A 14,556-nucleotide genomic window follows, 5' to 3' on the forward strand; every position below is an offset into this window, starting at 1 on the left:
CGCACCCATACAATGAACAGTAGTAGTAGCTACTAGATAGTTGCCTAGTTGTACACGCAGCATAATTAATCACAAGATTTTCATTTTTCCTAAAAAAAAACAAGCAGACGTATAATGCGCGCACACTCATCCTACCTTTAATGAGTATCTTCAGAAGATTGAGCCTGTTGTCGTCGAGAGGTACAGGGTATGTCATCTATCACTCAAAGAATAACTAGTCGTAAATACGAGTACCGGGTTGCTGTCAAGGGGTATAGGTTACGTTGGCTATCTCTTAAAGAATAATTTGCCGTAAATGCGAATACCATCAAGCCTAAGACTTGCATCCATATAGGCTAGTTACACCACAAAACCTAACGTGTTAAGCTACGCTCCCTCCACACAAAATTTTCATTTTTACCCAGCAAAAATAAATGAATACTGAAGCATGCAGCGCTGTACACGAGCTTCTTGTTTATCATTGCGTATTTGTCATCATCTAAAAAAAATTGCGTATTTGTACGCGTACATGCACGTTTCCATCCACAATTTCACATCCATACGCGGGTGACATATATTATGCAGCTCTCGTGGGCATAGCTCGCCAGCCAAGAACGAGCTGAAGCTCTCGTGCGCGGCGCGGCCATGAAGGCGTCGTCGTCGTCGCAGGGGCAGAGCCCGAGGACGCCGTCGCCGCGCGCCACCTCCGCCACCGCCGAGCACACGCGGTCCTCCTCGGAGCCGTGGCTCGTGGCGGCGGCGGTGGCGAGCACCTGCGACGACTCGTGCGTCAACGACGTCGAGAACTTCGCGCGCACCGTCGCCGCCGCCAAGTCTAGGCAGCTGGTGGGCTCGTCGGCGGCGTCGCGCCCCGACATGCTCGCGTCCGTGCTGTCCCACTACGCCGCCAAGTGGCTCCCCGACGTGGTGGCCGCGTCGTCGTCGTCCTCGTCGCCGGCGACGTCGGCGTCGGGGCGGTTCCTGCCCCCGGAGAGCCCCACCGCCACGTGGCTCAAGAAGCGGCTCCTCCTGGAGTCCCTCGTCGCCGCGCTCCCGCCTGACCCGCCGGCTCCCGCCGGCGGCGGAGGAGCGGCCGACGACGGCATCACGTGCGACTTCCTGCTCAAGCTGCTCCGGGCGGGGAGCATGGTGGGCGCCGACGCGGCGCTGCTGCAGGAGCTGGAGTCCAGGGCGGCGCGGCGGCTGGACCAGGCGACGCTGGGCGCCGTGATGATACCGGCGTTCGGGCACGGGTACGCGTGCGGGACGCTGCTCGACGTGCCGCTGGTGCTGCGCCTGGTGCGCGGCTTCCTCAAGGACGCCGGCGCCGGCGGGGGCGGCGCCGCCAAGGCAGGCGGTGGCGGAGGCGCCGCCGCCGCGAGGGTGGCGAGGCTGGTCGACGCCTACCTCGCCGAGGCGGCGCTCGAGGCCGGGCTGCGGCCGGCCGAGTTCGAGGAGCTCGCGCGCGCCGTGCCCGCGCACGCGCGCCCCGCCGACGACGCGCTCTACCGCGCCGTCGATACCTACCTCAAGGTCACCCACACGTACTCCTCCTTCCATCTCCACTAATTTTACGTTTCCGTTTACTACTAAAAAAAAAAGCTACCAATGTAGCTTTGCATATTGTGTCTCGATATACCGATAAGGTCTTTTTTACACCTTATGGACAAATTTGATGTCGCAATCTTTTCGGTTTCAAAAAATTGATATCACCATCTTCTACATATCGTCAAAACAATTGTGAATTATTTTGGGACCAGCTAGCTACATTTTAATATTCATGGCGTTACAATTTAAGAAAAAATTGTCAAAATTTTATTACACTGTAAATTACATATACTTACATTATAACATTTTTAAAACCTACACTGTAATTTAAATTTGCAGTACACGTACAATATAATAATAATAATAATAATAATAATAATAATAATAATAATAATAATAATAATAATAATAATAATAATAATAATAATAATAATAATAATAATAATAATAACAACAACAACAACAACAACAACAACAATAACAATAACCTACCTAGAACTAAAATGGGATAGGAGAGAGAAACATATTGAAAGTAGCCGTAAAAAATATGGTGTCATAATTTTAGCAAACACGAATTATTTCATTCAGAATATTTTATAACTATGTAACTAATATGCACAACATTTAGTAAAAAGAAGGTTTTGAATTTTTTTACTCGCAAAATAGAATATTTTGATTTGACTGTTATGGTGAAATTCTTGTTTTTCTTTCACAAGAAATTAAATTCCAGCTGACATGGTAGCTAGTGGTGTGTTGGGTTTGCACTAGTAGCAGCTAGCATATGCAAAGTATGCAACCATGCAAATGTGTTGGCCGATGTGCCAACGTTGGATGCATCATGCATGTTCAATATAAATGTACTGAACCAAATGGGGAGTTTTGTTCTTTGGTCAATCGCCACGAGACAGCCTGAAAATTTGTGAGGCGTCTACTGCATCTGTTTTTGTGTTTGACCACTGAAATTGCATCGGACAATGCACTAACAGCATAGCATATTCTACATACTCCGTTTGGTAGTACGGGTGCTCACTTTTCTCTGTCGAAGAGAATCTTGTGTGTCATCTACTCACTAAACATCCTTTTGGTTTTTTGCAAGTATAAGTATAAAGTTTAGTGTAGGGTGCACAATCAAAATAAACCAATTAGATATAGGCTTGGAACTTTGGAAGAAACAAAATTTGTGTAATATTGTATATCAACAGGAGGAGAATCAGGACAACTGATAAGACCTGTTATTTTCTCCCTTGGGTTTGTTTTGTCTTGTTAGCTTGTGAACTGAATGATTGATATCAGTAGTTGCTTCTCCCACTTCACTAATATATAAAACTAAAATAGCTCATTAAGGCCATTAAGATCCTTCTTTGTGTTTGTTCTGTTGGTGTTTACTGTAGTGTCCAAACTATAAAGTTACTAATATCTGAAGATTGTTCAGCCAAATCACTTGTAGTTTTTTTTTCTGAAAAAAAAATAAATCGTAACTCGGAGTACTTCTATGAAGTAGGGTAAGAACAAAGCGTAGGGAAGAGATCACGTGAGCTCCAAACTGCTAAAGAACAAAGGTTTACCTGTATTTACACATGGGAATAGGTGCTTTGTGGATATCAAATCCTTCTTGTCCCTTAGCTTGCTGCCTGCTGTTCTCATCAACACTTGTGCTTTGTCCTGGTGCGAGTGACTAACAAGCAGTTTTACTGTAGCTGCGCGTTTCAACAAACAAAAAAAACCACATTTGTACTTAATTATTTTTAGTTGTTTCATTCAATTTTATCAACCGAGCAAACGAGTGTCCAAAGAGTACTAAGAGAGAAGATCATACTCCTAGGCCTGGTTTAGATTCAAAGTTTGAACCCAAATATGTCACATCGAACTTTTCTACACACACAAACTTTCAACTTTTTTTCGTCACATCGTTTCAATTTCAATGAAACTTCCGATTTTGACGTGTAACTAAACACACCTTAGTACTCTAAAAACGTGTGGATGATTGAAATTGCCAGATAAACATGCAAGTATCAGAGATCTTGCAGGCATGAACAGTCATGCAGGTGGTACTTATTAACAGTCTTTAACAACCATCGTACCAGACTACTGTATAACAGAGCCAGGAGATTCATCTTTCAATTTCATGGCTCTACATGTCAGGACTTGACAGTGCTGAGAGTTTCAGATCCAAATGACACCAAACAAAAATCATGTGGAATTCTGTTTCTGCTGTTCTCTGCGCTTTTACAGATCCCCTGTTCATCAGAAATGCCAGCAACTCAGCATTGTTGCTGCTGTCTGCAAATGAAAGATTCTCAATGTCAAAACCAATCATATGTTAGGCAGTTAGGCCATGCAAGTTCATGCCAATGGCACTATGCCAAATATCAAGATGCCATCTTTTGTTCAGTTCTGTTCTTCAAAATTTTTTGTCTAGAATAAATTTACACTTTGTTGAGCAAAAAGTGCTGTGAAATCATGGGAGAAATGATTTTTCAAGTGCAAAAAATATTTTTTAAAAAGAAAAAAAGGCCGTTTGTGGTTCGCTGTTGGCGCCACTTGTTTTGGGGGCCTTTTGGGAGTATAGGATTTTAAACCCCTCAACCTCCCTAGCGATAGGAGTTTTTCCCTCTTAGTAGCTAGTACTCCCTCCGTATTTTAATGTATAACGCTGTTGACTTTTTGACCAACGTTTGACCACTCGTCTTATTCAAAATTTTTATGCAAATATAAAAATACTTATGTCTTGCTTAAAGAATATTTGATGATAAATCAAGTCACAATAAAATAAATTATAATTACATAAATTTTTTGAATAAAACGAAAGGTCAAACGTTTATAAAAAAGACAACGACGTCATACATTAAAATACGGAAGGAGTAACATTTTTGTTTGTTACTTGTTTTCGGTTCTTCTATCCTTGTCCACTGACAACAGCCTTCTGCTGCTTGTGTTGTGTAATTAAACTTTACTTTTCTTCTTCTTCTATTTTACTTTTCTTCTTCTTCTATTATATTGATATGTAATCATTTTGCGCATTAGTGAAAAAAGAAAAATAATCTATCTATTATATTATTAAAACAGTCTTGAAAGGAGGCACCACGTTCGCTGTGGAAGCTAGAAATTCTCACATTAATCGGAGAAAAAGAAAAGGAGAGTCCAAGTAGAAATACAATTCAAAAATAGCTGAAATTCGGAATTAAAAATAAGCGATATTGAAAGATGTGTCCATATAAGAACCCAATACAAAATTAATCAAAATTCGAAATAAAAATAAAATAAAATCCGAAATTAGAAAATAAAATAAAAGTTCAAGTAGGAATACAATTTAAAATTAACTGAAATTCGGAATTAAAAATAAGGAACATTGAGAGAAGAGTACATATAAGAACCCAATACGAGATTAGTTAATATTCGGAATAAAAATAAAAATAAAATCCGAAATTAGCAAAAAGAAAATAAGAGTTCAAGTAGGAATACAATTTAAAATTAACTGAAATTCGGAATTAAAAATAAGCAATATTAAAAGAAGGATCCATATAATAACCCAATACGAGATTAATTAAAATTCAGAATAAAGAAATAAAATAATATCCAAAATTAGAAAAACTAAAAGAGAGTTCAAGTAAGAATACAATTTTGAAACAACTAAAATTCAAAAATAAAAAATAAAAATATTAAAAGAATGCTATATGGTATTAAATAATTTTTTTAAAAAATAAATTCTAAAATAAGAAAAATAAAAAATATTTCAATTAGGAATACAATTTATAAATAACTAAAATTGGTGATAAAAATAAAGACTATTGAAAAAAAAGACCATATAAAACATACGATGAGATAAATTAAGTAACAAGCCTATAAAAGAGTAGAGTGGTGGCGGTTGATACGACATATAAAAACTATTAGTAAAACACCAAATAGAATCTTAATAATGATTAAAAGGAGGGATGATAGGCAGGCCATGAAGCAAACGTGTAAGATGGTTGCCGGACTTCTAGAAAGTGAAAAAAAAACCCCATTGATAATCATATTCGATTTTCAAAATCTCAATGACAATAAAAAAGAGAAGCAGCGGGCATGATGTATAGGATTATAGTTCCAGAGCCACCGATGGTTGGCGGGACTTCTAGAAAATAAAAAATGAATTGAAACGATAGTTATGTTCGAATTTCAGAATCCCAATAACAATAAAGAGTAGGCGGCGAATGGGTCGTAGAGGAGTATAGTGGCATCATTTGACGTCACTTCTAAAAATTATAATTAAAAAATGAAACCCAACAAGACAATAAATTGTAAAAACTACAAGGTCCAATTTTTAAAGGTTCGGAACTTCTAAAAAGTAAAAAAAAAAACCCAATGATAATCATGTATAATTTTAAAATCTCAATGAGAATAAAGAAGGGAGACACCGGGTGAGCCATAAAGGAGTACAATGGCAAAGCCACTGACGGTTTGGCGGGACTTATAGAAAGTAAAAAAATAAACTTGAACGATAATTATGTTCGATTTGTAAAATTCTAATGACAATAAAGAGAAAAGACAGTGGATGGGCCGTAAAGGAGTATAATGGCAGCGTTTGATGGGACTTCCAGAAATTATAAAAACGAAACCCAACGAGATAATAAACTCAAAAAACTATAAGATCTAATTTTTAAAGGTTTCAAGAAGAATAAATAGAAATAGTGGTAGACCGAGCAAGCAAATAAAAAAGGATATGACAGAAGTAACGGGTAGCAGCTGGTATAACTTTTAAAAGCTACGTAATTAGAAATATGGGGATGATACGTGGATAGCTATTTAATAAATTTTAAGTGAAATCATACTGAAAAATATATGATTTTGTTTGGGTGCTAGCCGCGCAATTATGCGGGCCACCCAACTAGTTTTAAGAAAGAGCTAATTTTTTTTGGCTGTTTCATGGTGAGCAGGCACACGCGAGCACGAGCAAGGAGGAGAGGAAGTCGCTGTGCCGGCTGATCGACGCGCGGAAGCTGACGGCGGAGGCGGCGGCGCACGCCGTCCAGAACGACCGCCTCCCCGTGCGCTCCGTGCTGCAGGTGCTCTTCTCCGAGCACGGCAAGCTCAACCGCCTCGCCGAGCTCAGCGGCGGTGCCTCCTCCTTCGGCGCGCCCAGCCCGGCGTTTGACCTCCCCGGCGCCCGCTGCCCCTCCAAGCGCGAGGTGCTCGCCCAGCACCACGAGCTCCGCCGCCTCCGCGAGGACTTCGCCCGCCTCCAGGTACGGCCATCTCCGCCGCCGCTCGCCGCCGTTCATCGATTCGATTCAAAGCTTTTTGAGGTGTTCGTCCTCGTCTTCGTCGCGACGTGCAGGTCCAGTGCAGCGCGCTGCAGGCTCAGGTGGACAGGCTGAGCACGGAGAGGAGGCGGCGCGGCGGAGGCGGCAGCGGTGGCGGCGGCGGGTTCTTCAAGTGGAGCACGTTCTGGTTCGGCGGCATGAGCGCCGACGTCGCGCGGGTGGAGGACTCCGAGAGCGGCATCGAGCGGCGGACGCCGGCGAGCGGGAAGAAGGGCAGGGGCGGCGCCGCCGGCGCCGCCGCCGCGACGCCGACGCCGAAATGGCGCAAGTCGATGTCATGAGAGGATCTGAAATTCTGAAGCCAAAGCTGATGGCTAAGTGGGTCGTTAATCTGTTTTACTACCTTTAATTACAGTCAGTTACCTTTCTGTCTGAACTATTGTTTGTGGTGAAACCATTCAGATAAATCTGCTCACTTGAGTGCATAAATAAATCTGTGATGTTCTAAAAAGAGAGGGAAGCATATAAGATTTCTGGTTTGGTCGAGGACGAAATGGACTTAAGAATTTAGTTTCTCTTCATAAATAAATCAACAAATAGTTGTACAACGCCAGTATGATCACATAATAGTGACCATGAACAGTAAATGTCTGTCTCACTAGTTGCAGAAGGAACTCTGCAAAGCTATGTATGCCTCACTTGAGTACTAACTTATTCAGCTACAGAAAACAAAACTAGCAATTTGACACGAATTTAAACACACAGATTTGAAGAATAAACAGGTTGAAATGTGCTGCATCATGGTGCAAAGAATTGTTTATTTGTTCACTGCTTTCTTGATGGCTTGCTTGCACCTGGTGAGGAACTTGCTGCTGCTTGTGGACACTGAATCTTCATAGCCGTATCTGCCATTGTCGTCGCCGACCACCTTGGGCTTCCTGCTCATGCACTCCACACCCCTTCTCATTCCAAGGATCTTGGAAGGTGAGGAAGGCAGAGACCTGAAACCCCTGGAGCTGTCAGACCTTGGGAACCAGATCTTCTTCTCCTCTCCCCTCTCCTTGATCTCAAAGCTGTTCCTGCACCTGTCCTGCTGCTCAGTAGCACCATCGCCACCGACCTCGACGATCTCATCGGAGCATTCGGTGATCTCATTCCTGCAGCTCTCATCATCAATTCTGCTTTGCATTTGGTGCTCGTCTGAAGCGATTTCATCAGCAGTGTTGTGATCTTCAGAAGAATGATATGCTGCTGCAGGATCTTCTTGCTGCTGCTGATCCTCCATGAGCATTTGAAGCCACTTATCCACAGTTCCTTTGCCGGTGTGGTTCATGTTTGCGTCGCCTTCGGATCGACCGACGCCTTGCCGATGAATCACATTATTCTTTTTCAATAGCACCGATTTCTCTGCAGGATATCTAGGTGTTCCATACATGCCAGTTACTCTGTAAGGAGGACTTGGAGGAACTGAGGATGTCCTTGGCACTGAAACTGTCTGAGATCTTTCAGTCTCAGACTCACATTGCACCATGGCTGCTTTGCCCTTGCCATTGCCATCTCTTGACCTCACAGGAGTGCTAGTTGCCCTTGATCCCCTTGATGACATGGTCCTTTCTCTCCTTCTGCCGCGCTGCCGTTCTTTGATCGCCAGATGCTCCAGCTTCTCCCTCACTGATGCTCTTCCTCTCTCAGTGTCAACTGTGTTGTCTTCCATGGACCTCCTTGGGAAGTTTATCACCTTGAAAGGTGAATTCCTGAAATTTCCCATTGTTGAAGTTTCACCTGCAATTTCCTCTTCCTCTAGGGAGATGTATGCATCTGAAGCCCTCTGGTCCTCCTCCAGGAAAACCCTCAGCTCCTGCTTGAGAGGGTTTCTGCTCCTCAGTCTTATTCCTGGAAAATACTTCACCCTTTCACTGTGCCTTTCTTCTAAGCTGTGCCTTTCCTCTAGCAATCCATCATCGTCAACACGATACCGCTTCCTTGCTTGATCGGTGAAAGGCTTGATCTGCTTCTCCAGTTCATCCTTCTGCTGGTACTTCCTCCGGAGCTCGGTTTCGGATGAGTCACACATTGCTCTCTGGGCCTCGAGTCTCGCCATGAGAGTGCTCGTTGCAGCTTGGTTCATCCTAAGCTGCTCCTTGTACACAACAGACCTGCACATTTTGCACCACAATCAACAATTAGCACAAACAATCGACATTGAAATCAACTGCATGAGAGTTCTTGGCTCTTGCTGCATAGATTCATCCTTACTGGTGCATGGCGTCTCTGATCATCTTCTCCAGCACAGCCTTGTAATTCGACTGAGCCTCCGCCAAGCGGCGGCACTTCTCGACGCGCCGCCGCCTCTTGATGAGGAGGGCCTCCATGTCCTGGATGGCCACCCGCTCCTCTTCATTCTTCTGCTTCAGCTCAGTGGCCTCGTTCTCCAGCTCAGTGAGCTCAGCTTGCTTCTTCTTGGCCTCTTCCCTTTGCCTCAGCGAGTCCCTAGCCGTTGCAATGGACAGGTAAGGGTTGCTAATGTAGCCATCAGCATCCGGATTATTGTTCTCCTTAGTCGAATTAGGCCCATGGTTGGACATTGGCACGTTAAAATTCTCATCCTTTTCTCCCGTGAATTTCTTGGCAGCTAAAGAAACAGGTAGTGAACATTTAGTTTAGCACAAGTTCATGTACAAACACAACAAATCCTTCAAATTATCGAAAAATAGGTATTTCGCATACCAATGAGAGGATAATTAGGCCTGAGCGGCCGGTTTGCATCAAGAGATTTGAGCACCGAGCTATCGGATCCCCTGGAGGAAACAATGGCAGCAGGGGCAAGGCCAACTTTCTTGGTCAAATCGGAGAAATGGTGCGGAAACGCGTGCGCCTCCACAGCCTGCATCGAGGTGAGCTCCTCGCTGGCCCCGTCGACGAACAAGAACGTGAATGCTCTGTTCCTGCAAGTCTCAGAAGGATTCGATCCATGATGCATCGGTAAAAAAAAACCCGCAGAGACACATTAAGCTGTTCGATGCGGATGGGCGAACCTGAAGTCGGCGTTCTTGGAGGCGAAGATGGAGAGGAACTGGTTGACGGAGATGCCGAGCTGCAGATCCCACCACGGGACGAGGAACTCCAGCTTGTTGTGCTTCTTCCTGCACACCTGCGCCTGCACGATCCTCAGGTTGCTCGGCACCGTCCTCCCACCTCCTGCGAGCAAATACAAAAAAAACAATCTCGTTAGAGATCGAAGGAATGATGTGGAAGCGGATGTTGGGATGAGTTCGTTCGATCTGCGTTTCTTACGGGCGCAGGGGAACCAGTGGTCGATGTCCCACGCGAGAGGCGAGGCGGAGTCGGCGTGGAGGTAGAGCACGTTGCCGTAGGCGTCGACGCGGAACAGCGCCGGGTCGAACCCGGCGTTGCCGAGGTGGTCGAGCTGCTTCCACAGCAGGTTCGCGAACCCCCGCGGGTTCGCCGTCGGCGCCGCCTCCGCGTCGGCCACCGGGAACATCTCGTTCAGATCCTTCGCCCGCATCGCCTGCACCACCACCCAACACAACCACCCCAATCAGCTCACCACCGCACCAGCAGCCGCGACCATCACCTCGACGAGCACCCATTACCTCGTGCGGGTGGAGGACGTAGGGGAGGAAGCCGTGCGGCGGGCCGTGGCCGTACGGGAGTCCACCGCCGCCACCGCCGCCGCCGCGGCAGAGGCGCGCGTAGGCCTTGGGGTAGCCGAGCGAGTCATCCACCGCCTTCTCCTCCTCCGTGAACGCCGTCGCCGCCATCGCCTCGCGCCGCCGCCGCCGCCAACTGTTTGTTTCGGGATCAGTGGCAAATGGGCGAGAGATCGGGAGAGATGGGAGAGAATAAAAACAGATGCGTGTTTTTTTTATTTTTTTTTTTGGTTTTTTTCAGGAGCGTGGCAGCAACGGTCGAGAGAGCCGTTGGGAAATTCAAACTCGCGCGCGGTGAGGGACACGTGGGTTGCGGGATGCCGTTGGATTTGGATTGAGCGGCTCGCGATGAGTGGACGTTACGCTGGGTTGGGGTGGACTGTGGAGTGGTTACAGGTGTACAAGGGATTAATAAAGAGATCATTTAGTAATGAGGAGTTAGTAATTAATTGTTGTGGGGGGAGCGGTGGCCCACCGGCGGCCGGCGGGTTTGGGGGCCGTGGGGCTCGCCGTGGATAGGACGGCGGCCAAGGTTGATTTGAATAGACTACCGAGATGTGAGATCTACTACTCTCTTCGTAAAAAAAATAATGAAGAAATATGACATATTCTAACACAACGAAACAAATCTGAATAGAAATTTATAGAATTAGGTTGTATCGTATCCAGTACTAGGATACGTCATCCGCTCCTAGGTTAGTATATTCTGAGACGGAGAGAGGATACGTCATCCGCTCCTAGGTTACTATATTCTGAGACGGATAGAGTATTAGGTTGGATTTTTTAGGACGGAGTAAACGGTTTACGAAGTGATGTGAAATCGTTGTGATCCATTTGCCAGGGCCCTGAAACAAACATGGTTAATGATTGTCCTTGTCGAAAGCATTCGAGGTCATACACGTTCGGCTAGGATGAGCGGTTGTACGGAGTGCCAGGTGAAAGCTGTTCTACTACTCCCAAATCAACATGAGGCTCGCTAATCATACGAATTTGAATTCCAAAACAACAACAAGGCTGTGTTTAGATTTTAAAAAAATTTGGCAAAAAACATCGCATCAAATATTTAGACACATGCATGGATCATTAAATGTGGACGAAAAAAACCAACTATACAGTTTGTATGTAAATTGCGAGACAAATATTTTGAGCCTAATTGTGTCCTGATTTGACAATGTGGTGCTATAGTAAACATTTACTAATGGCAGATTAATCAAGCTTAATAAATTTGTATCGCAGTTTACAGGCGGAATCTATAATTTGTTTTGTCATTAATCTACGTTTAATACTTCAAATATGTGTCAGTATACATAAAAAAAATTGGCCAACTAACTGAACACGGCCTAAACTTGAAAGTTCAATCCATCCAACACATCATACCGTGTAGACAGACAAATCAGTCTGAGGAAAAAAACGAGACATATTATTTACGCATGATCAATTCCAGTATTATATTTTTCCTTTATAAAAATACCGGGGAAATGCTGCTATCTGGGTGACTGGACGGGGGAGCAAAATCGGGTGCTCCCCCCGGCCCCGCTCCCCGCGCGCGGCCATGCGCCTGCATGCCGCTGGCCCACCATGTGTCTGGCCCACCACAGTGCCTGCCCCTGCAACAAATTAACCATATATTTTGGAAACTCTCTATTAAGAAAATTTGGTTTATTTTTTTCCACCAAAAATATTTAACCTAGTGCACTCACAATGTTTCACTATGTATAGATCTAATGTTGCAGTAAACTGAGATATTCCATTGCAACAAAAAAACCCACATATTTTGGAAACCCCCTATTAAGGGAATTCGTTTTATTTTTTGTTCCATCGAAAAATGTTTCACCTAGTGTACTTATAATGTTTCACTATGTATGGATCAAATGTTGCAGTAAACTAAAACATTCTTTCGCTATTTGCTGAAACATTGTTTTTATATAAGGTGAAACAACACCCGATTTAAACGAGTGAAACATTTTCGATGTACTTAGTGAGACAATTTCGATATACCTGGTGGAACATCGTGCAACATTTAAAAAAAGGCTAAGTTGGTTATATAGCATCGAAAGTTCACGTTTTTGGTTTTATAGCACCGAAAGTTACCGGTTCACTTTAATAGCATCCAAAGTTCACCTTGTTCCCATTTTTAGCACTTCCATCAATTTTTCCGTCCGTCTTAATCGTTATTGATCCAGCCACACACATGATATGATATTTCTACCCCTCATTGACATGCATTATACTTGTACTTATTAGGGGTAGAAACGTCATATCGTGTGTGTGACTGGATCAAGACGGACGGAAAACGATCGAGAATTGACGGAAGTGTTAAAAATGGGAACATGGTAAACTTTGGGTGCTATTAAAGTGAACCGGTAACTTTCGGTGCTATAAAACCAAAAACGTGAACTTTCGATGCTATATAACCAATTTTGCCTTAAAAGTAATTCAATAATAAGCTAATTTTTTTCATCGGAATATATCCATGTGTAATCTTGTTTTGAAGATTTAATTGCAACGAATTTAATGGTGCAATCGGATCATGATTTGGATAAGTAATTTAAAAGAAAAATCAGTTTAAAGTAGTTTTACACGTAAATCGGAGGCGATTTTACTCCGAATTGATCGGGCGCCCGAGCCTAGGCTGCCCCAAAATACCGTTTAGGAGTTTAGCAATTTGCTAACGAAAAACAAGAAAATTGTAAGTCGTCGTTGGAGGTTAGAATGGGGCCTAAGCCGAAGTGTCAGATTTGGAGCCCATCTGGAGAACGCCGTGCATGATGGGCCGCGGTCTGTCATTTATGGGCCTATCTAGAGCGGCCCATAGCCCCGATACCGGGCCAGGCCAAAGCTGACTATGTGGGCTGCATGGCCCACTCGCCGAATTTCCCCCCTCTCTCTCTCTCTCTCTCTCACGGCCCATGTGCTCGCAATTACCAAAACTTTGCATTGTGGCCTCGTCCTGTAAATGACAAGGGATCAGATCAAGCGCTGCAACACAGGCACATGGAGTAAAACTACTTCAATCTCAACCAAAATTTATGAAAACCGGTATTTAATATATTTTTAAAAATATAAAAACAGGTAGTATTTGAAATCTGGAGGGCAAAAACAGAGTATAAAACCTCTGATGCTTTTTACTTGCAAAGTGGGAATTGATCAAGAGTTATCATTGTGAAGTGGCAACTCGTCATTCAGAGATCGATGCCAACCAACAGCTGCTGTTCCCAATGGCATCCATCCACTCTGCATGCAGTTGCAGTATCCCTTTCCAAGATTTGGATCATCACCAAGAGCTCCTCTGCCTATGCCTAGCTTCCTCATGTTTCTACTGGCCCAAGAAAAGCCTTTTTGCAAATGCAGCTAGAGTACTTTACTTGACTACCTAAAGCCCCTTTGAAAGCAGAGTCTTCTTCTTCTTCTTCTTCTTCTTCTTCAGTTCATCTTGTGGATGGATGGATGGAATCTGGATTCCCATCCTTGCTCCAAGATGCTTCTTTTTCATCTTTTCCCAACTCCACTTTTCCATTGTCTTTGACATCTTCAAGCACCTTCCCTTAAAACCCTTTAAAGCTCACCACAGTCCACAGCAGCAGCATAGATCCCCCTCTAACCTTATCCCAATGCATGTGTTTTAATTATAGTACTCCCTCCGTTTCAAAATATCAGGATTTCTAGTATTTAGTTTTTAATACTCATATAAGCATTCCTTCTCTGATTTCTACAATTCCCATCATTTCAATAATTCCAAAGCCAATTAGATGCTTGGAAAGAGAATCTATGCAATTCAAAATTTAAAAATTGACAACTAAAATGACAAAAAAAATTGCCCTAAACTTAGTATTTTCTAAACAACCTATAAATCCTTAATACTCCAAACTCCCTTTGTTTTAAACGAGACAACAACAACTTCTGAGCCTAGAAGTTTATTCTTTCTAGGACGGATGGTGTATTTTGGAACAGAGCGAGTAGTAAGCATTTTGTTTTGTTTTGTTTTCTTTAGCTATACCTCTTGTTTGCAGCCAGCCATGGCAGTATCTATCTCCAAATGATTGGCTTGGGTTTATGAGCCCAAGCTTCTGTCTCCTGCAGTCCATACTCTAGGTTCCAAGAGGCAATGCGACAAGTGA

The 14,556-nt window shown here is 44.0% G+C and overlaps 2 protein-coding genes across 2 annotated transcripts; one reads left to right on the forward strand and one right to left on the reverse strand.

The window, feature by feature from the left end:
- The first annotated feature begins 435 nt into the window (after nt 1-435).
- Nucleotides 436-7,278, forward strand: LOC4326222 (coleoptile phototropism protein 1-like). Its single transcript, XM_015767135.3, has 3 exons — nt 436-1,512; nt 6,441-6,749; nt 6,842-7,278. Exons 1-3 carry the CDS (start codon nt 625-627, stop codon nt 7,106-7,108), a joined length of 1,464 nt encoding a protein of 487 aa, XP_015622621.1. The 5' UTR covers nt 436-624; the 3' UTR covers nt 7,109-7,278.
- A 43-nt stretch (nt 7,279-7,321) lies between these two features.
- On the reverse strand, nt 7,322-10,605 carry LOC4326223 (uncharacterized). Its single transcript, XM_015767124.3, has 6 exons — nt 10,382-10,605; nt 10,062-10,296; nt 9,803-9,965; nt 9,495-9,712; nt 9,024-9,399; nt 7,322-8,923 (listed from the first exon to the last, which is right to left on the reverse strand). The coding sequence occupies exons 1-6, from the start codon at nt 10,547-10,549 to the stop codon at nt 7,585-7,587; spliced, it is 2,499 nt and encodes an 832-aa protein (XP_015622610.1). The 5' UTR covers nt 10,550-10,605; the 3' UTR covers nt 7,322-7,584.
- Nucleotides 10,606-14,556: the final 3,951 nt, after the last annotated feature.

Source organism: Oryza sativa, chromosome 1 (assembly GCF_034140825.1).
Source record: "Oryza sativa Japonica Group chromosome 1, ASM3414082v1".
NCBI lineage: Eukaryota > Viridiplantae > Streptophyta > Magnoliopsida > Poales > Poaceae > Oryza > Oryza sativa.